The 23,559-nt window shown below is 50.8% G+C and overlaps 1 protein-coding gene across 2 annotated transcripts in view; it reads right to left on the bottom strand.

Annotated features, from left to right (window-relative positions):
- The window catches only part of Ae2 (anion exchange protein Ae2), a 48,029-nt gene extending 36,103 nt beyond the window's left edge, over positions 1 to 11,926 (bottom strand). The window contains exons 1-3 of one of the 2 annotated variants that reach the window (XM_077645512.1): positions 11,663 to 11,926; positions 7,465 to 7,636; positions 6,604 to 6,758 (exon numbers count right to left, since the gene is read on the bottom strand). In XM_077645512.1, the coding sequence (XP_077501638.1) occupies positions 6,604 to 6,758; positions 7,465 to 7,630 (321 nt within the window). In that variant the 5' untranslated portion in view covers positions 7,631 to 7,636; positions 11,663 to 11,926. Of the gene's footprint in view, positions 1 to 6,603; positions 6,759 to 7,464; positions 7,637 to 7,735; positions 7,913 to 11,662 lie in introns of those variants that run through there. The other variant, XM_077645513.1, reaches the window with a different exon arrangement.
- Positions 11,927 to 23,559: the final 11,633 nt, after the last annotated feature.

The raw sequence follows: 23,559 nt of genomic DNA, 5'->3' as shown, positions 1-23,559 counted from the left end.
GCAGAAGTACGAGCTCGGAGCACGCGCTGAACTGCGGCTATCGCGTCGGAATGCACACGGCTACGGCTGTTCGGCGAACGCCCTGTCGCCTCTTCGTCTGTTGCTTCGTCTCGCGGTGCACACTGCTGCCCTTGCTTTCTAGAACACGTGGCGATAAACCGCCAAGATAAAATGCGGACGCATATGATCGAGCGCTGCGTTCCGCGCATACCTAGCCCCAAAAACCGCCAAACTTCCGTGTTTCGTTTTTCGATAACGATATAGAGCCAGCCGTGAAAACCACTGCGCCTCGACTCTCGAGCAGTCGTCTTTAATTCTCGCTCCTGTCGGTCACAAAGGCACGCCCGAGATTCCGGCTGCCTCGGCGGTTCGAAAGCGCCATCAAATTATCGCCCTCGACCCGCCGCGGTGGCTCAGTGGTTAAAGGGTTCGAACCCGACCGCGGCGGCCGCGTTTCGATGGAAGCGAGACGCAAAGGCGCCCGTGTGCTGTGCGATATCAGTGCTCGTTTAAAGATCCCCAGGTGGTCGAAATTATTCCGGAGCCCTCCACTACGGCACCTCTTCTCTTTTAGGACCGTCATACGTGACATCATCATTGCGGCCTCTGCCTGTTGCTGTGCACTGCACAGAAGCCTGAACGCCAACCCACTTTAGTCGGCGATTACATCATTTCAAATCTTAGCGCAAAAATATTTCGCATGCTTTACCTGCAAGTTTCACACATTCGGCTCGTTTAAACTCATCGAATTATAAAACCTCTGCAGTTGCCCATTAAGCGAGCGCATCACGTATGTGGTATTGGTTTGGTTTTTTTGGGGAAAGGAAATGGCGCAGTATCTGTCTCATATATCTTTGGACATCTGAACTGCTTCGTAAGGGAAGGGATACAGGAGGGAGTGAAAGAAGAAAGGAAGAATAGGTGCCGTAGTGGAGGGCTCCGGAATAATTTCGGCCACCTGGGGATCTTTAACGTGCACTGACATCGCACAGCACACGCCGCGGCCGGGTTCGAACTCGGGAACTCCGGATCAGTAGTCGAGCGCCCTAACCACTGAGCCACCGCGGCGGGGCTGTTGTATTTGGGGATTCTATTTTTCGGTTTACCGAAAAAAATACGCCGGATTCTTAATTTTTTTTTCGATTCGGTTTCAACCGAAAAAGGTCAGCATTTATATTTCACAACCAGCTGGCTGTTCAGTACCGGTCAGAGTATAGTCACAGGAGAAAAGAGCTGGAACAGGAACGCGGTGAGACAACAGTATCTTCAGACCTCAGCCCGTGATTGTGAGTTTTGAGGCACTGATTAGGGAGGCTCCACATCCTACAGCCAGGCGCCGTCTGGCTCAGACCTGTCGCTGGCTTAGGGCCGTCGCTTCGTTAAGTTTTCAGTTGCACGTAAGGTCACCGACAACTTTTGAAACCACAACAAGCAAACCGTAAACGCGAAACCATGCACTGACGGCACGAAGGTCTCTGGCTTCCGAGACGGTTTTAAGCTGCGACAGTTGCATCGCTGCCGTCAGCACGCGGACCACATGATGCGCGGTGATCTCGTTCGACGCGGAGCGAAACCAGAACATGAATACAAAGTTTTTAGAAATAAACGACCACCGAAGTTTTTGCGACATTTTTACTTTTTGTTACTGGTTTACGACTCCTTCCTGCAAGGACAGCCCTTAACACGAGCACTGCTAATTACTGCTACATGGGCTGCTCGTAATGATTAAAAGGCCAAGATACACCCTACGCGACTTAACCGCACACGGACATGACATATACTTCCGCGAAAAAGAAAAAAAAACGAAAACTCACGCGTGGAAAATAATACCCGTCGCAAAAAACCAAAAGTCACGTTCTCAAACAAACTCCGAATTCTGATTTAAAAAAAAACAACAACGAGAAATCCGACCTCTAGTTTAAACGAACATCAATGCACTGTGGATTCCTATCGGAGCTACTACGACGGGTGGTTTGTGCAGCTGGCAGGAATATGAATAACAAATCCAGTCATCACTTCAGTGGTGTCAGTAAACGACGTCCTTCACCGTCCTCTTTATCCAGCGCAGTTACTCTCCAAAGCAATAGCCGAATATGCTGAGCAGAAAAGTAATTTCAGAGCTGCACGAGCGACACACCACACTGCTTCCTGGCGCCAATAATAATTGTCTTTTGGGGAAAGGAAATGGCGCAGTACCTGCCTCATATATCGTTGGACACCTGAACCGCGCCGTAAGGGAAGGGATAAGGGAGGGAGTGAAAGAAGATAATAATAATAATAATTGGTTTTTGGGGAAAGGAAATGGCGCAGTATCTGTCTCATATATCGTTGGACACCTGAACCGCGCGGTAAGGGAAGGGATAAGGGAGGGAGTGAAAGAAGAAAGGAAGAAGGAGGTGCCGTAGTGGAGGGCTCCGGAATAATTTCGACCACCTGGGGATCTTTAACGTGCACTGACATCGCACAGCACACAGGCGCCTTAGCGTTTTTCCTCCATAAAAACGCAGCCGCCGCGGTCGGGTTCGAACCCGGGAACTCCGGCTCAGTAGTCGAGCGCCCTAACCACTGAGCCACCGCGGCGGCGTGAAAGAAGAAAGGAAGTGAGAGATTCCGTAGTGGAGGGCTCCGGAATAATTCCTGGCGCCAGTCTATCAGTTTCGGCGGTTCACTGTTCGCATTTTTTGTTTTGATGCTTACCCCCCCCCCCCCCCCCCCCCCCTCCTTCTCTCCGCACGCGCGTAGTTTCCTTCGCTGCATGCTTTGAATTACAACTGCGCGTAATAACAATTTTCGGGCAGAAGGCTGCCGGTGGGCGCGGCGTCCGGAATACACTATGGGTTCAGTGCAGCAGTCGAATGGCCCATCCGCTGAGCCACCGGGGCACTTCTTGGAAGTGAACGCGGACGAGGATGCTCGCGGAATCAGATCCAGGCCGCGAGAGTCTGGGCACCTCAAACTGGGCCGTTCATAAAGAAAAGTCGCGGGACTGTGCGCACAAGAAGAAAGCAAAATTGCGACGCTTCAGTGCGAGTCTCTGTGCATGCAGAAATTGGGAAACATGGGCGGAATCGCTCAGATATGCCCTGTCATGTTCGCAGAGTTAACGTCTGTACAAACTAGACAACGCAGCACAAAAGGAGACGACGGTAGAGAACATGGGTGCCAGTGAACTTAACGATAGTCCGCGGCGCACAGCGGCTCAAGATTATATTATTTCTTTCAGCAACTCAGTGGAAGCAGAGCTCGTGGCTCGAATCTCGCGATTCGTTCAGATTCCAGTTTCACGCGTGACACGGTGCTTTTTCTTACGAAGAGAGCTATTATACATCTGGGAGTACAACAGCACGTTGAGCACTCAATGCGCAGCGCAGACAGCGCGTCTTAATTGCTAATCCGCGGAGAGCCGCCGCGCTTGCACGTCTGCCGCGTTGGGACCAATCAGCGCATCTGCACTGCCGGTGTGCTATGCTATATCGTGCTGCCTTAACCTCCTTCGCAGCTGAACAGAATCTCCTAAGACGCACATGTACTGCGCACAATGGACAACAGCCTTCCGGTGATTTTTGCCGCACCACTCGGCAGCTGGTTGGACGCACAAAACACTATTTCGATGTCGGAGCGCAGGAGCACCTTTTGAAATTGAGAATATACGGTACCACAGGCACAGTCTTGGTCAAAAGTCTCAAGGCCACAGCGTTCAGCTGCAGCGATATGGCGCCCGTGTGCTGTGCGATGTCAGTGCACGTTAAAGATCCCAAGGTGGTCGAAATTATTCCGGAGCCCTCCACTACGGACCTATTTGTTCCTCTCTTCTTTCACTCCCTCCTTTATCCCTTCCCTTACGGCGCGGTTCAGGTGTCCAACGATATATGAGACAGATACTGCGCCATTTCCTTTCCACCAAAAACCAATTATTATTATTATTATCATTCAAATCACAACTGAGGCAGGAAGCTTCTCTACCGCAAGAAGAAACCTTCTGCTGTCATTTCAAGGTCATTCGGTCTTTCAATAGTGCGATAGTGGCTCTGTTATGGGGCAGAAGCAAAACGCCTTTGGCCTTAAGACTTTTGACCAAGACTGTACCCTCTGTCCGCGCAGTGCGGCAGCGTCACACACCTGCGCCGGCATACGCACTTCCAAGGCATGATGCGCATGCTTGCGAGGTGGTCGCGTTTTTCGCACCCAAACAAGCTGTCAAATCTGTGCAGAATGAGCAGCAGGAATAAAGCAAGCAGGACTGGAAGGCTTCTCAGTGCGAAATTCTGCTCAGCGGCGGCAGGCACCGTGTGTGTGTGTCAAGCCGGTAGAAGAGTAAACGCTAACGAGCGTAGTAGACACGGCTCCCTTGTCATGCATTGTTTTTCCTGCGCTTGTACCCTGAATTCTGACACCACTGTCGTCTTTAGAAAAAGCAGCGCATCAAGCGCGGCACCTTAACGAATCGCCAGACTCGGATGAGAATGCGCGAGCTGAGTTTTTTTCCATCGCGTTACCGAAAAAAAAAGAGCTGTCCATTTTAAGTTTGATTCCGCGAAGTTATCTAAAAGTTGTCTTTCAGGGGCAAACATGTTTTTCTGAGAATTGTAATGTCAGCGGCGGCGGACGCCAGGAAAAAGGTCAATAAATGAGTGCCATGTTTAACTCCAGTTTGATAACTTATGAGCTGTCACATTTGGGCGCTTGATTGTAACAGCCATACCACTATCTGACGGCGTACTCGAATCGGAAACCAAAAAGGCAAAGGGCGACTTGGATTCAAATGCTCAGTCCTGATTGGACGGATACCTGGCCCCTTCGCGGATTCGGAAAGCTGCCCCGGATCGCCGCGAGATATTGCGCGCAAGGAATCGTGTCTTTCCGGGCCCGCTAAACTGGTACCGGCCGGCCGAAGAGCGCACGCAATCACACCACGCATGAACGATCCGCCCGACGATGCTCATCACCGGATACGGCTACTTCCAACGGTAATAAAAGGCTCAATAGCCTGACCGGTTTCTACTATGCCGAGGATACTGCCTTTTAATCTTCGGAGCACTTATAAAAATAATACATTTTTGGCTGAAATAACCTATACCTTCGGGAACAGTTTGCGATTAAGAAAACAACAGCGGTCATCTCTTCTATGTATCGCTCGTTGTTTTTTTTTGTTTTTGTCTTCTACGCTACATTCTCCAGTTTTGCCGGCAGACTGACCCGCACCACCACTCGCCACAGGGGGCCCGGGCTACGTGCTTGGATCACATGAGGAGGCATACCGATAGCACCGAAGTTTCACCGCAGATGTGAATAAAGCAGAAGACGACGTCGGACACAGACGAAAGTGACCGACGTCTTATTGCGCTTTGTTCGCATCGAACACACCGACTAGCCCGTCAAGGCACCCTTCACTGCAGAACATAACTAACTTTACGCGACTCTCTGCGCCAAATTGTAATCAATTCCTCGCCTAATTGCCAATACCACGACTGATCCTATGACAACAAAGCGAGATCCTTTCGGTTCTGCTATTATCCCGAAACACGTGTCGCGGTCAGTTGTCCCTCCTTCAAAAGTATTTTCCTGGAAGTCGCATTTTTCAGCCCCCAAAGACCAAATACTATTTGATGAACAAACAGCGTCTTTCTGGCGGACGTGATTGGCCGATGAGCTCGATGTCATCGCGGGTGCAGCTGCAGTGGCTGCTCATAAAAGTGCTTTCACTACACGATTGTGTCCTTCGCTGCGAGTTTCGAATAGCGCCCGGAGGCTCCTGATACATGTACAAGCTTCTCAGGAGGATCAATGTCGCGCGCGGTAGAGGTCGGGCCGTTCCCTGCAAACGCGGAAGGTACACTACACGCCGCTATACGTTGAGAGACCTTCCCGGACACGTGAGCCTGCAAAGACACGAGGTCAGACTTGCATCCGAAGCGCGCGTCTTCAGCGAATGCTGCCGGAGATGCGACTTATGGGAGTCGCGACTCAAGCCTGGCGTGGTGCCTTTGTTCAGCCCTCACACGGGAGGAACGCGTCACCGCCGTGTTACCGTTGACCAAAGGAAGAGTAAGGTTCAGACGCTTGTGTCTGCTCACAGCTCTACGAGCAGGTGCATCAGGCGGCTGTGGCGCGCTTTCCCACGCGAAGGCACGTGGCTGGGGTTCGGGGGCCCTTAATCGGCGGTGACACGTGGCTGGCCTTGAGTCGAGCATGCTTGAACGACAGATTCCAGTGGGCATTCGCTGCTGCAAATCCCCTCCTTTCGCTGCCGCAGTCCAGTAAGCAGCAATCCTTTCTAATAGGGTGCAGGAGCACAATTTTGAAAAAAATCAACTTCATAGATTCTTGACGGTTCGCTCCTAGGTGTCCGGAAGGAGGTATATAATCCCCACGATTGCGCAATTTCGCCCGCTATGTTTCCCCGCGCCGCAACACGTCAATTTCATTCACCTCTCGCTGCGAAAATCTGGAGAAAGCTGCTCGGCCTTGTGATGACCACCACTGATTCGTTCATTTCTGCAACCTATTCAGCTTCCATTTAAGGATGACTATCGAGATGATAATGGCGTCACAGCAACAGTATGCCGCGGTGGCAGATTCTGCTCCACCGGGAGCGAGGCGTACCTTGCTGCTGTTGGAGGGTTCTTTCCCTTCAGCCACAGCGGGAAGGTCAGGGGAATCTTGGTTCCCAGCGGTGTTGGGCGCAGAGCTTCTCCGCCGTTGGTAGTGATGCTTCTTCAACGGTTGATGGTGATGAGGAAAGCCAGCGCCCCGATGCACTGCGAACACGAGTACAGACGCAAATTTAACGACACTCAGTCAGGTGTTCCGCCACGAGAATGGGGTACATGCATTACAATTACAGATACGATGGCCACTGATATTCAGCACCGTCTTCCTTTGGACCTTATGGCACCATTTCTATTTACAATGCCACCCCATTTCGTACAAGCAGGGACATTTTTAATCAAGTTTCACAGATTCTCCTGAAAAGCTAAGGCCAGTGTGCGCCTTTAACTGCACTGTTTGGCAAGACTGGCGTCATTTGTGGCGACAGCCGCCACGGAGGCACTGCTATCGTAGGTGTAAGATCTTCCTGATGGCCGAATTTACGCAACGCCTTTACACTGCAAAGTCGAAAGCAACGAGCATCCAATGCATTTATTTTCTCCACTGGGCGTTAGCGTGCCAAGTGACACACTGAGTGACAGCCGCTGTTCTGTCGGCCAAGTGAAAAAGAGGGAGAAGATCCGCACGTCCGGCACCCTGCGCGCACTTTTCATTGCTACCCCGGCAAGGCGCACTGGGTTCAAATGCGCAGTGTAAAGCGGGCAATTCTGGGGAAGGACAGCGCTTTATAAGCTGCACGGTCACGCGAACGGCGATGCCGAGGCGCCCGTGCAACGAGCGAAGGCTCAATTTTGGAAACTACCGCGCAGCGCGACGCGGCAAACTTGTGAAACAATGAGACAAAAAGAAACTTACTCTTGTAGTCTTCTTCATCGTACTGGTGTTCTTTAGTTGACTTCGCCTCTTGCTTGTCCTGAATGTCGGAGAGGCTGAAGTCAGAGCTTGGTGCCATCATCTCGTCAATGGCCTCGAGGACGCTGCCCTCGTCCTTCCAGAGCTGAGAGCTCCGTCGGCCCTCCATGTTCACCTGGGTGCGTAAGAGACAGACGCCGCTTAATTGGACGCGGCTGATGCGAGCACAAACTCTGCGAGCTGAAAGCGTTCACGCAAAAGCCACGGGCCGCACCCACAACTGCGGAGGCCCCGAGCACGCGACCGGCCGCAGTCCTTTTCTCGATCGACAGCACGCACTGATACATCCACCAACTTGCAATTGACGCGCGCTATCGGCGCAGGCGCGTCTTTATCGCGGGCGATGTAAACACGGCTGACGCCAACTTCACGGGTCATCGCGACGCAATGCGGCCGCCTCCGATGGAAGCACGCGGCGGTCATCCTTCGCCGATAAGGGACGAAGGCGTGCTGCGTTACTCTCGCATGAATGCAACCGGCCTGCAGCGATAGGCACTGTCGGAGGCATCTGCAGGTCACGAAGCACAGGGGTGACGTCAGGCACTCGTTCGGAGCCCGCTAGAGCACGGCTGACGGACGTCGGGGCGAAACACAGCAGCACCGACCCGGGGAAAACGTGCGACAAACGTGGAGCTGGAATGCGCCCATTCATGAAGGATGGCGCACGCCGCGACCCAGTGTAGCGCCGGCGCCGCTTCGCACGAAGCGGCTTAGGTACGGTCGAAATGCGAGACAGATCCACCGCGCGTTGATCCCGCAAACGAGGTGCCAAGCGAACAAGCTTCACCTCGCAGAACGTCGGCGCGGTTGATCAATTCAGGAAAGTGTGGGAGCAACTACTGGATGTTTTATTCGAAGAAAGCCCGCCGGCAGACCGCCGGCACGCCGCAAGCAAGCGGAGTGGGCTGAGCTGGAGGGTGCGCATGCACGTCTTGGGTGTAGAGGGGTGGCGGCGGACTGCCTTTGGAGCTTAGAAAGAGGACCTTGACCCCCGACCGAGCTGGTTCATGATCTCCGGAGTCGTTTGCGACGCGAAACCCCTCTGACGGCCGTGGGGCACCGTGCTGCTTACGTGGTGCGCCGTCTACTGGGGACGGTCACGCTTCGTCGGTGGGCCGCGCACGGCGACGAAGAGGCCCCCGGACAGGCCCAGACGCGCCGAAGTGCGCCGTGCCTCGTGGACCCCGGGCCGGGGAAAACACACAACACAAGCCACGCATGGCAACGGCCCAAAGTCTGTGCCGCTTCCTCGTCGTCTTCCACACCCTCGGCCACGGCAGCGGACCTTCGGCCGCAACCACGTGCCCTGTCCGTTACACGTTTCGCGTTCGCCCCGCGCGCGTCCAAGCGTCGGTGGCCAGACTCAGACAGGCTGGAATGCACGGTGGGCCGGTTGGAACTGCATTTCCAAGCGCCAAAATGGAGACCACGGGGACAAAGACGCGCCAGGGATGTGTGCCACAGCGCTTTTTGCGTGATCAAACACGAAAGGAGAAAATGTAAAAGTCTTGGCGCGTAGCCCAGTTCCGGAAATCGCTATCTGAACTGAACACTGGGGGCGCTCAAACGTGAACATCTATCCCGAAACTTCATCAATACAGGTTTGCATGTAGCAGAAAAGAGCCCCAGCTAGATATCCTTCCAGAGCAACTCGAGTGCATTTATCACTGCCTCCACTTCATCGCACACAAAGGAAAACAGGAACGATACCACAACGCAGTTGATAATAGAGGCTCTGTGCCGAGCACCGCCTTCGTGCTGTGCAAATGCAGGTAGCGCACTTAACTCGTGGCCGACGAACCTGAATGACGCGAACAGTGCTGATTCGCGGCTAAATCTGTCGAAGGTCAATGCGAATGCATCCCGGGCAATACATTTAGCCCGTTCAAAACGCGCATTCATCTTTTGGCGCAACGCCACACGTTGATCAAATCTCGTAGGCGTCCCGCTGCGTTCGCATTCTCAAACGAATAACGGCAGCGTGGTCAACTAGTGCTAAATTCTCAAGCTGAGTTCCTCTGCAGACTGGCCTGTAGTTTGCTGCAACAGCATGCGGCTATAAACGACGAAGCGTAGAAGAATCCACTGAACAGCGTACACTCAGAAAAGCTGTCTTACTAGCTTTGGGGTAGTAACTGGTTGTCACATATGTTACTACCATGTTAGTTGGTTTATGGTTTATGGGGGTTTAACGTTCCAAAGCGACTCAGGCTATGAGAGACGCCGTAGTGAAGGCCTCCGGGAATTTCGACCACCTGGGGTTCTTTAACGTGAACTGACATCGCACAGTACACGGGCCTCTAGAATTTCGCCTCCATCGAAATTCGACCGCCGCGGCCGGGATCGAACCCGCGTCATTCGGTCCAGCAGCCTAGCGCCATAACCGCTCAGCTGCAGTAACTGCAGTTAGTAACGGGAAGGTTAGGATTGGTTTAAGGGGTTTAACGTCCCAAAGCGACTCAGGCTATAAGAGACGCCAGGAAGGTTAGTAGCAGTTACTAACCAATTGAGTTGCTACCTGCAGTTAGTAACGGGAAGCTAGTAGTATTTATTACGAAAATTAATAGAAACTTTCGCATATGTTGCTAGGCTCTTCGTACGGTGTGCTGGCGTAGCTTGCTAAATTTGTGGTTACTGGAAAAATAAAAAAAGCTACGTAGTCAATTTGACTGATTCCCGAAACCAGTCAGAGCTATCAGAGCGTGCTGGCCGCAAATCACACACTTAGGTTTAGGCTTATTGCACATAACATGTACAAATTATGCGAGGTGACGGCATCAAACAGCCTTACCGGGCGCACACAAAGTTTCAGAATGCAAGAAAAGCACGAACCAGAGAGAATCACACACAAGTACTGCGCGTGCACAGGTAAATATTTTATTTGACATTACAGTAGATTTGACTCTCAATAACGGGCTAGTGCCTCTTACCCGTTGAGCTAAGATACCAGCGTTAATTATGAAGCTGAGATTGTAGAAAAAGCTTAGTTACCTAACCGCACACCCCTGCAGAAATGTTTAATTACGAAACCTTTTTATTCACACGACAGCCTGTGTCAGTTATATTATTTGACTTCATTTTAAGGTTAAAGGAGCGGTTACCAACTAGGTAATAACTAGCGAACCATAGTTAGTAAAAGGTACCAAGGGCTACTTTTACTAACTATAGCTCGAACAGGGTAGTAAATAGATAGTAAAAAGTAGAAAAACGAAGCAGGAGTTAGTAACTGCTGCACTTACTACTTTTTTACTAACTTTTTTAAGAGTGTATTATGAACGTCGAAAACAACGGTTGTATGCTGCAAGAGCGGTTAGCAACGCTAAAACTTGCCGCGGTAGGACAAAAAATTATCAGATCACAAAGCACACAAATGAAAAGGTGTTGTGTGATAAACTTTCTGGCCTCAAGCCCACCTCCGCTGAGGTAACGCTAACACGGACCCAACCAAACAGCGGAGAACCTCGACAGTAAGCAATATATATATATATATATATATATATATATATATATATATATATATATATATATATATATATATATATATATATATATATATATATATATATATATATATATATATATATATATATATATATATATATATATATATATATATATATATATATATATATCGGTCTTTAGACACCCCTCATGCGACCCTTCACGAAAAGTGAGAGCCGAGTGTACCCTGCAGAAGAGAGTAACCGACCAATATACGAATTTCCCCCCCCCCCCCCCGCCCCCAATCTAGTGACAGCCGTTGGGCTGAAGTCAAACCCTTGGCACAGCCCTGCGGTAGACACCACGCACAAGCCAGGCTGCATTGATTTTGCGCATGTGAGCCATGGCACCCATCTCCCTGCACCTCTGGCGCTCAAACGGCGGGAAGAAATTTCTGCGCGTGCCGGTCACACACAATGGTCAGCCAAGCAGAGAAAAGTGAACGGCGACTCTCCACGCGACAGTTGCAAAACACCGAAGGGGGGGGGGGGGGCACTCGTCAACGAGCTCGCACGTTCCCGCGGTGCAACGCCAATGCGCAGCTACGCCGAGACGAGAAGAAGCGCGGTCTGCTGCACAGCAGCTGCCGAGCACGCCGCGAGCAAACAAGGAGCGCAGCGTGAAGAAGCGCATATATCACCCCAGCTGGGATTCATGGCTGCGTCCGGAGAGGAGCGGTCCCGTGCACAAGGTAGCGACGACAGCAGCCCGGAGACGGCCGAGCGCCTTGCGGCCAGTGCGAGCGCAAGTGCGCAGATGTGTCAGCGAGCGATCACCGCCGGCAGATCGCGGACCCACGGAGGCGACACCTGCAGCCGCCGGAGCGCCTTGCCTTTGTGAGGCCGACCCGTAGGCACCGGATGTATACGGCTCTGGTGGGTGCTATAGATGGATGGGCTCCGGCAGCGCCACGCGCGCATGCGCTCTGCGCGTCACCTCCATCAGGCCGGGACAAGAAGGCTCCCGCTCAAGTTCACCTCGGACCGAATGGCACCGCGAGGCGACTGGCACAACCCGCGGGCGGCCAGTTCATCCCAAGAACTCGCCCACGCATCGAGGGCGCTTGGGCTGCGCCACAGTGACGACGCGGGACTTGTGGTCAGCGCAGCGCAATGCCCGGCTCGCGAGCACTCGCCGACTCCGACAATGCGGTCTCCCGCCACACCGGCCGCTGCATTTTCTCCACCTGCCGAACATCGGCTCCGCGCGGCTCTTCGGTTCGGAACACATTCTGGAGCCACGCCAGCGACGCGTAGTAGTGTGAAGGCTTTTAGCATTAAGTACTCGCGCCCTGACGTTTTCGCCAACGGGAGTAGGTGCAGGCACGCGCGGCGCCTCAACGCGCCATGCGACACAACCGGAACGCGACGCTCGCTTGGAGATAAGAAGCGTCGCGCTATAGCTGCTGCTGGGACATGCAGGAACATTGTTGGCTCCCGCTTTTTTCAACTCCAAGCGCAACATTCTGCCTCCGGATGCAACGGAAATGCCACGGGAGGAAGCTGCTACGCTCGCAGATAACCAAGTGCCGGAGCAGTTTAGAAAGTGAACCTCTCCAGAAACACGGAAAAAAGAGGTTAGATTCCAAAACTGACAAACATCGACAAAATATCGAGTTAGCCCAGAGAAAAATGGCAGTTTAGCCCGGACCATATAAACGCTGTTTCAGAGAATGTAAAACGGGATTTTAAATATTATATATATAGGCTTGGTAAGATATCTACTTTGATTCTGCGGCACTATAATACTAGTGTTGACGGACACCAGAAAATAGGTGAATAAATTTAAATAGCGAGCTGGTAACTGATAGCTAATTGAAGCTCCGATTTGGGCGAGCTGATAGTGGTTTATGGCGAAACAACGCGGGAAGACGGCTTTCTTCTCTCCTTCGTGGGTTCCGTATTCCCGCGCTGTTTCGCCACGAACTATAAATGCCAATACAGTCGATCGATCGTAAATGCCAATACAGTCGATCGATCGGGATACATCGAACCCTGATATTTCGAATCACTGGCTACATAGAACACAGACCACTCCCTTGAACAGTTAGTGAAAAAGTATAGGAAAGCCGCAACAGTATATCGAATTGAAATTCCGCCTAGCTCGGTACACCCAACAGCACGCCGCGCCCCTGTAAGTGGAGCTTCTCCTAACGCTCAGAGACCGCTCGGGCAGCGGTCTCAGGCACCTGCTGGGAGCTCTAGCGCACTGAAACCACGTGACGAGGTGAACGTTGGGTGGCCTCTGGTCCCATGAACGCATTTTTCAAGCCGCATCGCTGCAATGCGGTGAAGCCAACCTGACTGGCTTTTAAAGCGTAGCCGCAGCACTCACCCGGCGTGGTTCGCTGCGGAAGGCGTGGTGGAAACCAACTGTACCACGATTTCAATGAGATCGTTCTATTTACAGTGCAGTGGCAACAGGATGCATTTTGACAGGCAGCGGCTAATCCCAAAGGACTATCCGCTGCAGCTTCGATGCGGAGCAGCTTAGGCCTATTGACGCACGCCTAGCGAGCGGTGCGCGGGCAGCACGCTTCTGGAAGAAGAACGTCACTTTCTAGGTTACAGATAAGCTTACCTGCTGTCATATTTTATATATCGAATTATCCTTATTACGAACCATCTCGCGATCCCCTTCCCCTTCAAACTCGACGCATCAGAGTTCGACCGCAGTCAACTTTCTGACAACAGACGCTTAACTTAAAAAACTTAAAAACTTAACTAAACTTAAACTTAACTTAAAAAACTTAAAAAATAACAGCACTTACTATAACACTGGGCCACGGTCCGCAGCGTTTGTATTTCTCCGCAAGCCAATTATAATAGTAAAAAAAATCAACCTTTTAATGTTCCACTACATTAAACAAGCCAGTTGTGAAAATTCTTTCCCTTATAATTTTTCTCTTGTAATTAGCGTCTTGTTTAGGCAACAAGAAAAGTCTTAACAGCAGACTGCTTTTTTTTTTGTCGTTATTCGGTGCGGCGGTCCTAAATGCGGGCGAAGCCTCACTGCACAATTAAGGCGTATCCGACTATAGTTTACCAAGTGCTACCCGGTCTGCGCTTGCGCCTCTCGGGCTGCGTGGCAGAACTTGGGCTCCTTCGCGCCGCGCCATAGCTTCGCCCACCAACCAGGGGACAACGAAGACGCTGCTGTTGACGCATGCGCTGCTGCGGCAGCACGCAGCACCAGGCACACTGAAGGCTTCGCCAAAGTTCGTTTAGGTTCACTCCCTTGTCCTCCCCCGTTCTAGGCAGTGAACATAAAAGTTATTTTTAAAAATCCTGGTTTACCTTCGCTGAAACTGCCTGCATATCAGCTGCGCGGGATCACTCACGAAAAAAAACAGTAAAGAAATTAGGCGCAGAACTTGTTAAAAACGTCACTTTCCCAGAAAACTACGCCTCACTGAAAGCGCTACCGCTGAACGTTGCCTCCGCTGTGCCCTAGTGACGGATCTGCGTCTTCCAGCTTTTTCCTTCTGTTCCTTGTAGTGTATCGTTTTTTGCTTCCTGACAGCCATCCCCCAACGGACGTACAAGGTGGCATACTCTTAAGGGTGAGTTCGAGAGTATGTACCCGCTCTTGGGCGCCCCGGTGCGGCCGTCGCAGTCGCGCATCGAAGCGAAAAGCAGACAACGCGAAGCACCACTTCCAATCGACAACATTTTTTTGTTTTATTGTGAGATTATGCTGTTTAAAGCTTCGGGCGTGGAAACTGAAATGGATGCTATCTGTCTGTTAATGCTAAGGCGCCCGTGTGCTGTGCGATGTCAGTGCACGTTAAAGATCCCCAGGTGGTCGAAATTATTCAGGAGCCCTCCACTACGGCACCTCTTCCTTCCTTTCTGCTTTCACTCCCTCCTTTACCCTTCCCTTACGGCGCGGTTCAGGTGTCCGACGATATATGAGACAGATACTGCGCCATTTCCTTTCCCCCAAAACCAATAAAAAAAATCATATATCTTGAGGGTGAAATATATATTAGCTATTGGTACATCGCTTCTGTCAACGCGCTAAATCGCCATCGCTTTCACTGTTCCTTCTTTCCAGCATCGGTCTACATAAAAACGGGCGCACGTAGTGATAAAATAATTCTCGGTAAACATGGTCTGCAGCATTTGACAAAACCGATGCGGAATCGAGCGCCTTAGACAGCAAGCTTTCCGTAGCGCCGGAAAAGAATCACGTGCTTAAAATTTAGTGTTCTGTCCATTAAACCCATGTGCCACGTTCGGCCTCGAGAAGAGCGCGTGCAGTTGAGCCCGCGCTCCCATCGAGACGGGCCTGAAAACATCTCAAAATAATACAGTCGAACCTCGTTATAGCGAAGCGGTTTATAACGAAATGATGGATATAACGAAGGCACGACAATTCCCCTTGGAAGCTCGGTCAACACGGGCTATAACGAAGCTACGGCTACAACGAAGTAATATTTAGGGGCCCCTTCAACTTCGTTACAACGCGGTTTAACTGTACTCCCAAAGACGCACCGCGCGCATCAGCGGCGAAAATGCACACACACACGGCTGTTCGCTCAGGTCATTCAACACGAGCTGAAAGTCCTCCGTAAAATGGCTGCTTGTTCAGGTGACAAGAGGACGGACTGATGGACGGACGGACGGACGGACGGACGCAGAGCGGCATTAAAACCTAGTCGATAGGAGCAGATGCGAAAGTTTCAAACATTGACCGCGAACAATCTGCTCATTTATTTCCGGCAGCATGCTAGACTACTCTGCGCGACGAACGTCACAGAGGCGGATTTGTGAAGGCGGTCGGTATGAGGTCGTCGTTGACTATACCTGTACACTCAGCGTCGAGCTGTGCTAAACAACTTTTATTGATAGATATTGATGAATTTATTTTTCGTTCCACGTGGAACTCCTCACCGTCATGCATGCTTGATGCATAAGACTCCGTTTAGACGTCGCTTTCACGCGAAAGTCATATATAATTCGGCTACCGAATTCCCCGGGTACCGTCCCATTTGTGGCATAACCGAGACTGCCGAGCGTGTACTAGCGTTGTGTCCACTATATGCGTGCGAAAGACTGACGTTGACCACTTCCTTTAAGCGCTTAGATAGCAGGCCACTCTCGGAGTCTTACTGCTAGGCGCTTGGCCGCACAGTTTGAATGCAGTCCAGGCAATGCGGGCGTTTCCACGTTTTTAAATTGAAAGCTTTACTGGCCGCGAACTTGCGATTTCGCCGTGGCGGTGCTCCGAGGAGGCACATGACGTCACAACGCGCGTCTCGCCGCGCATATTTCTCTCTCTCCCTCTCGCTCCCTAGTCACTACTGCGCATGCGTCACTAGTAGCACCAAGCCACAGGTGTTCCGCCGCTGCGCAGCGCCGCGCCTTTTCTCAAAATCCAACTTTCAGTTTTCTCTTTCCCTTTCTCCTTTATCGCTTCCTTTACGGCGTGGTTCGGGTGTCCACCGAGACATGTGAGACGGTTACTGTGCGATTTCCTCTCCTCAAAAACCAAACAAAACAAGTGAGCCGACGGTGTTCATAGAGTTCATTGGCGTTGACAACTTTGCAAAGGCCGTTCATTTTCACGAAACGAAAGGCGCACAACCGGCTCCGTGGGTCAGTGGAGACCTAAATCTCGCTTTCGTGCATGTGGCGCTGGTGTCGAACTGCAAAAGAATGCTTTGAATGCGTTCCCCACATTGGATAGGCAGCGCGCCCTCCCTGTCACCCTGGGAGGTGGCACGCAGTTAATGGTTGATCGCGAGATATTGATCAGCAAACGAACGCAGCGGCTTAGCTATTGCTGCAGTGCCGCATGTCAGCCACAACGCTGTCAGCGCTATTGCATTCAGGCCACATCTCTCTCCCACCACTGCCACATGCATAATAATAATTGAATGAGGCGTCCGCATATCCATATCCAGGCAGCCAGTTATGCGCCCTTCCTTTGTTCAACTCCATCGTCGTCTAGAACTTTGTCAACGCCAAGAACACAGTGAACGCCGACACCTTTCGCTTTGTATACCCTAGATTAACTGAGCTAATCCACATTATTTTTTTGAGCGACACGGGCCTCGACTGGCGGTTGTGGTGCCATCAATGTGGGCACATATTCTCACCTCTCTTCTCCCCACATCGTCCCCCATCACGACCCTCTTTTTCCTCCTCTTCCCCTTACCCTGTGGACCTCTTTGCCCTTCCAATCATTAAACTTTATCTCTCTCCCTCTCTCAAAGTGTTTTATTTAGACAACACAGTTGCAGTTGTCCAGGGGGCAGACCGAAAGACAGACAAATGCCTGACGAAGAGTCTGCCCCCTTCTTGCTCCCATTGAGGAGCACAAGGCATGCAGTGAAGAAAAACACACACTCAATGGAAATACAGAATGAGTGGTTACCATAACATTGTCTTATACTGAACGTCTATATGCCGGTAAACGAAAACACAAACTAGAGAAAAATAAACAGCATGATACTGATTTCAAACTCTGCTGTTGGAGATAGGACCCGCCGCGGTGGCTCAGTGGTTAGGGCGCTCGACTACTGATCCGGAGCTCCCGGGCTCGAACCCGACCGCGGCGGCTGCGTTTTTATGGAGGCAAAACGCTAAGGCGCCCGTGTGCTGCGCGATGTCAGTGCACGTTAAAGATCCCCAGATGGTCCAAATTATTCCGGAGCCCTCCACTACGGCACCTCTTCTTTCATTCCCTCCTTTCCCCTTCCCTTACGGCGCGGTTCAGGTGTCCAACGATATATGAGACAGATACTGCGCCATTTCCTTTCCCCAAAAAACCAATTATTATTATTGGAGACACGAGCAATGAGCTCTCGATGCTGGGTGCAACATACGTAGTATAATCAATCATGTACAAGCGCCAAAAACAGGGACAAAGAAGGACTGGACAACACGAGCGCTTTCACACATGCAGTTACTTGTCTTGAGGTGCACTTAAAGCACCTGATATGAGAAAGTACTCATTAAGTTTGTCAGCAAGCAACGTACCTGTGTAAGGCACACCGTTTGCTGATAGTTCAGAGATGCCATCTCTTTTGTTGTTGGGCATTAGATTGTTGACAGTTTTCCATAGCAGATGTCGGCAAACATACGTTAGAAATAAATAGTCCTAGCTTTCTTAATATCAGCGCTTAACATCAGCGTTTGTCATTCTGATAAAAGAGGCGAATATTCTGTCGTTTTTTTGAATTCTCTTTAGAAGGTCGGCACTGATCCATGGCTTTCTGGCTTTTTGTTCTTTTTAAATTAAACTATAGTGAATGCTTGGTTGCAGAGACCGGTTATTGTTTTTTCTGAAGAGGTCATATGCAGCAACGGGGTCAGAAAATTGAAGAAAACTTGGTGCTGGGCTAGTTGGTCGCCCATCCTTTGAAAATTGGATGTAGCGCTGTTAGGAAGACCATAGAGAGAGGATGACGCAACAAAAATAATGCTATTAGTAGGGTTCTTTGTTCTGGCGTCCTCTCTCTGTGGTCTGCCTAATTGCGCTACATCATACTTTCGAAGAACTATCCAGGTTGTTTCTGCTGCTAAGCCTATAAAAATTGCGATCATGTCTTTATTAATGATTCGGTACCTAATGGGTGCACATGCTGTAGAAAGACTACGTACTGTCAAGTAGGGTGTGAAGAACATGAAGATTTGTAAGTGGTCGGTAATATCAGCTATTTGTACACCTGTTCGCACATTGTGTTTTGCGCAGTTTGTATAAAGCTTAAGTCCGATGATGATTATGAATTTTTATGGCGCAATGGCATCTATGGCCAAAGAGCGCCATGACACAAGCTATGTTCGACTTCTCAAGGTGGGATCAAAGATCCATTTCCTAAGCATTTCACCCCTGATAAGCGGAGCACCAGGCCAGGGGAAAGCTTGTACCCAATGCATCACCGGTGGGTACCCGGCGGCACTGGGGATCGAACCCCGCACCTCCCGCATGCGAGGCGGATGCTCAACCACTCGGCCGCCACTGCGGTATGAAAGTCTAGCAAAGTATGACACATGTATATCACTCTAGCGGCACCTGTATTACGTTTCCGCGACCGAACGAGAGAAAAATATCAAGCATTCTTTGTCTACTATGATCAAACGATAAGAAATCGATACTGAAATCCCCACAGATAACAACAGGCGCTTTAAACTACATAGAATACTCAAACATATTTTCCATAAATTCTTAAAAAGCCTTCGACCCAGAAGGCGGCCTATAAAAGGTGCTAATATGGTACCAACGTAATTTAACATAAGGCACTCCTAGTGCTCATTTATTACACAAAACTCTTTTATGGTGACGAAATTCAGGCAGTTCTTTATGTAAATGGCCACATCTTCGCCTTTTTGTCACTCACTGAGATTGGCACGTATATGTATCCTGGAAACTGTACAACATCACAATCGTTGGCGAACCAAGTCTCTGTAAAAGCTAAAAATTCGAATTAGTTATCTAAGGCGCTGAGAAGCATTTCCACAGAATCCTGCTTATTTTCAAGGCTGCGCATTTAGATGGAATAAGGAAACCTGTTTAACATGTACGAACAAATCATCATCGTGATAAGGACGTGTGTACCGAGCTGTCATTTTGAGGATGCTACTTTCAACAGGTGCCCAGTGCTTTCGGCCCGTTACTCAGCGTATCTTGTCCAAGTCATCTGTCCTAATCCTGATAACTCGCCTGCGGGGCTGCGACGGTAATTTTTTAGCCCTTCAAACTCGAACTCTTCTTCTTTAGGAGTGCAAACTGCTGGGCTAGTTGGTTCATATTGCATAGAAAAAGGAACCAGCGAGAATAGACGCAAGACAAGAACAAAGGACGCACACACCACAACGCTGGACTTACAACTGATTTATTGCGATGAAGAATTGCTCATTTTAAAAGAATTTCCTGCCTGCGTACCCACCCTACAGACAATACACTTCGCGCACCGCATGATGACATGCCTACTATAACGATAAAAACTTGTACTCCTTTTCAGTGATAATCACAGACTGCTCACTGACGCATTTGTGCTTATTCTTTCTCCTTGTTTTGTGCCGTCAGGCTTTCATTGAAGCGTATTTTAGGTATCGATTCCTTCGGCTGCTCTTTTTTCGCAAGCCATGTGTCTGTCGCTGAGCGGTTTAAGAAGAGTACAAGAACAGGTTCAACCTAGCTAGAACTTTCCCCGACTTCACCGTCATTGCTTGCACTCCCGCTGTCGTTAGCGTTCTCCTTGACGGGCCGAGAGGGCAATCGATGAACAGCTTCAGTATCGCTTCGGAAAGCAAGGGAAGCTCGAGATCAGTGGCCAAAAGGTTAAGCTTTTCCAGCAGGTTCTCAGTGACATGATGAGGCAGCCCAAGTATGTCTAAATTTTTGGCGCCTCCTGTACCGCTCCAGTTCTCTCAGCTGTTGCTTTAAGTTCTGAATTTTCTCTTCTTTGCCCTGAACCTCGAGTCTTTCCACTCGGCTCCCGAGGCCAGATATGCCTGCATCGTGTTATTTCATCCTTTAAAGTACTTCGTCGGACTTTGTTACATTTCTTGCATAAACTGCTCAATAGACCATCGACAGTGGCCTTTCCCGGATGAAGCGGTACAAGAATACTTTCACAGCAGTTTCTTCACGTTCCGGATCGGTTACGAACACTACAGTTTCGTAAACATGACGCGCTCCGGTTGCAAGCAGTCAAAATTGAAGCAAGGAAAGTTCCGCGCAGCTAGGGTTATTCCGAACACCCCCATCCGGTCTCGCGAGTATGAGCGCAACATCCATCCACCGCATTCTTTTACCGCGCAGCGCGACGTATATTTTACTCTTAAGGGAGGCGTACAGCAGTCTCCTCTTCGCCGTGTTGCGAGTGAGGTGAGACACGCCTGCAGCTCTCGGCGCGGACGGCCCCTCCCTCGGCGGCAGTGCTCCGCGATGCCCGATCCTCCAGCGCGCCGTGACGCAGGAGGCTGAGGCAACTCGCGGAAAGCGCTTCCGAGAACAGCGCCCGCCGGAGCCGCTGGCGGCGACGCCACCACCACGCCCGCCGCTGCGCAGAAGCCCACGCAGGCGCCCAACAAGAAGAGCTTCCGCGGGGAAAACAACGAGGCGATTAGCGACCGGGGAACTGCACGCTCGGAACTTGGTTTTGTTCGCTTTTTCGGGAGGAGCTGGACCTTCACCACGACTTGGAAATCCGTGCGCCAACGTTCTTGACGCTACAGCGTCCGGCGGGGAAGGGAACGAGACAGGGGAGCCTGCGCCACTGAGCAAGTCAATCCGTGGCACCGTGTCAGGATGGGCGGATGGATGGATAAGGCTGAACCCTTTAAATCGGGCGGTGGCTCAAGCCACCTAGCCATGACTTGTGAAATTTTACTCCTGTCCTGATTTTAGCCACCAATCAGATAACCTTCGCTCGGTTACTTCTACCCGCGCTTAAACTCTACTTTCCCTTCACGATCCTTAAACCCCAATGCCTTGGATAAATAAGCCCCGCTGCTTTCCACTGTAGGGTGAAGCCCTTTACCGAGAAGTATCAAGTGTTCAGCCGTTTCCTCCTCCTCTCCGCACGCAACGCACAACGTGTCTATCCTCCGCGGCACCATCCCCCGCGGCGCCATCTGGTGGCGGAATTAGCGACATCAAAGAAGCTGACGCTTGGTAATACACTCTAACTGCGGTATAACTACGGTAATACACTCTAAAGCAATAGCGCGCGAGACTCGCAGGCTGCAGCGTAGCGAGCATGCCAACAAAGTGTAGTCGGCACGCGTATTTGTAAGGACGCGACATGGCGCCACACTATTGGTGGTTTATAGGTTTATTGGGGTTTTTACGTCCCAAAGTGACTCAGGCTATGAGAGACGCCCGTAGTGAAGGGCTCCGAAAATTTAGACCACCTGGGGTTCTTTAACGTGCACTGACATCGCACAGCACACGGGTCCCTAGAATTTCGCCTCCGTCGAAATTCGACCGGCGCGGCCGGGATCTAACCCGCGTCTCTCGGGCCAGCAGCCGAGCGCCATAACCGCTGAGTCACCGCGGCGGCTACACTATTGGTGGATATGCAGCTGGCAAGCTAAGCGAAACCACTCGTTTCCCCCTTTCTTGTTCGCTTCTTCTCCGAACTGCCTCGCTCGCAGGCGTTAGCGACAAAGAGAACAGAAGAGGAAATGAAAACGTCGGAGGAATTCCAAACGCCTATGCGGGGCAGGCTTTCCGAATCCGCGAAGGAGCAAGATGTCGAGGAACCACACTGCCGCGGTCCAATCAGCACTCGGGATCTGAACACAAACCGCTCTCCGAAACACGCTCTTCGGTTTCGCGGGGCAACAAAACTTGCTCCGAATCGCCGTTTGGAGTATACACCATAACACAATGACGCTTTCTTTTCTAAACGTATCAGAGATGCTAACGCACAGCTTCAAAACCCAAGCACGCTGTCAGAGATAGTGGCCTGCAAGAGCTGCAGCAGCTTACTGTTCAGCAAGTTTGAAAGCACACACAGGCTAAAGTGCCAAAAAGGTATCGCCACTGTTTGATGGTGCTGCCGTTGTCGGCGCTTTTTGCACTCGCCGTCCACACTTCCTCTCTCCCGCATCTGCGGATGGCCCGCGTGGTTCATATCGCATGGCTAGCGGTGATTTTTATTTCGGCACTGAAGCGCCAGTCAATGGTGTAATTTAAAAGCAAGCTTAAGTCTACTTATATAGGCTGACCCCGGAAGCAGTCCTACGCAACGCCGTCATATTGGACGGCAACTGAGGTGCCCCCGCTAGGTTTTTTTGTAGTTTAGTAATAGCAAACTATACATGTTCCGGTTATTTCATTATTTATGTAATTATGTGGCTGGTCTATTGCATACAAGCAGCAGTCATCGCGCATCGAACACTGCGTATTTATAGCTGTTATTACAGTGATGTCAATGGCCGGGGTCACTTTGGAGCAGCTTATGGAGCAGCCAAAAGTGCCCTCTGGCTCAGAAAACTGAGCGCTTGGAGTAGATATATACCGTATTTTCCGGTGCATAAGTAACACTTTTTTGTTTTAATTTTTCGTCGGTGCGACTTACACACAGCGAAAAATAACGGGCCATCGCGCGGCCATCTTTTGCCGTTCCTGGCAACTACGTCTGAAGAGAAAATATAAGTGTAAAAAGAAGAATCGAGTTATTAGCGCGAAATGAAGAATCGAGTAGTGTAGTGCGGTCCGCTACCGTGGTACACTTCCGCGGAGCCCTCCACTACGGCAGCTCTTTCTTCCTTTCTTCTTTCACTCCCTCCTTTATCCCTTCCCTCACGGCGCGGATCAGGTGTCTGCCGATATACGAGACAGATACTGCGCCATTTCCTTTCCTTAAAAAACCAATTTTTATTAATACGCGAAAAACGCTAAGGCGCCCGTGTGCTGTGCGATGTCAGTGCACGTTTAAGACCCCCAGGTGGTCGAAATTATTCCGGAGCCCTCCACTACGGCATCTCTTCTTCCTTTCTTCTTTCACTCCCTCTCTTATCCCCTCCCTTACGGCGCGGTTCAGGTGTCCAACGATATATGAGACAGATACTGCGC

This window comes from Amblyomma americanum, chromosome 1, assembly GCF_052857255.1.
Source record: "Amblyomma americanum isolate KBUSLIRL-KWMA chromosome 1, ASM5285725v1, whole genome shotgun sequence".
NCBI classification, from domain to species: Eukaryota; Metazoa; Arthropoda; class Arachnida; order Ixodida; family Ixodidae; genus Amblyomma; species Amblyomma americanum.
The sequence above is the reverse complement of the archived record's forward strand: the minus strand, read 5'-3'. Positions and strand labels throughout refer to the sequence as shown.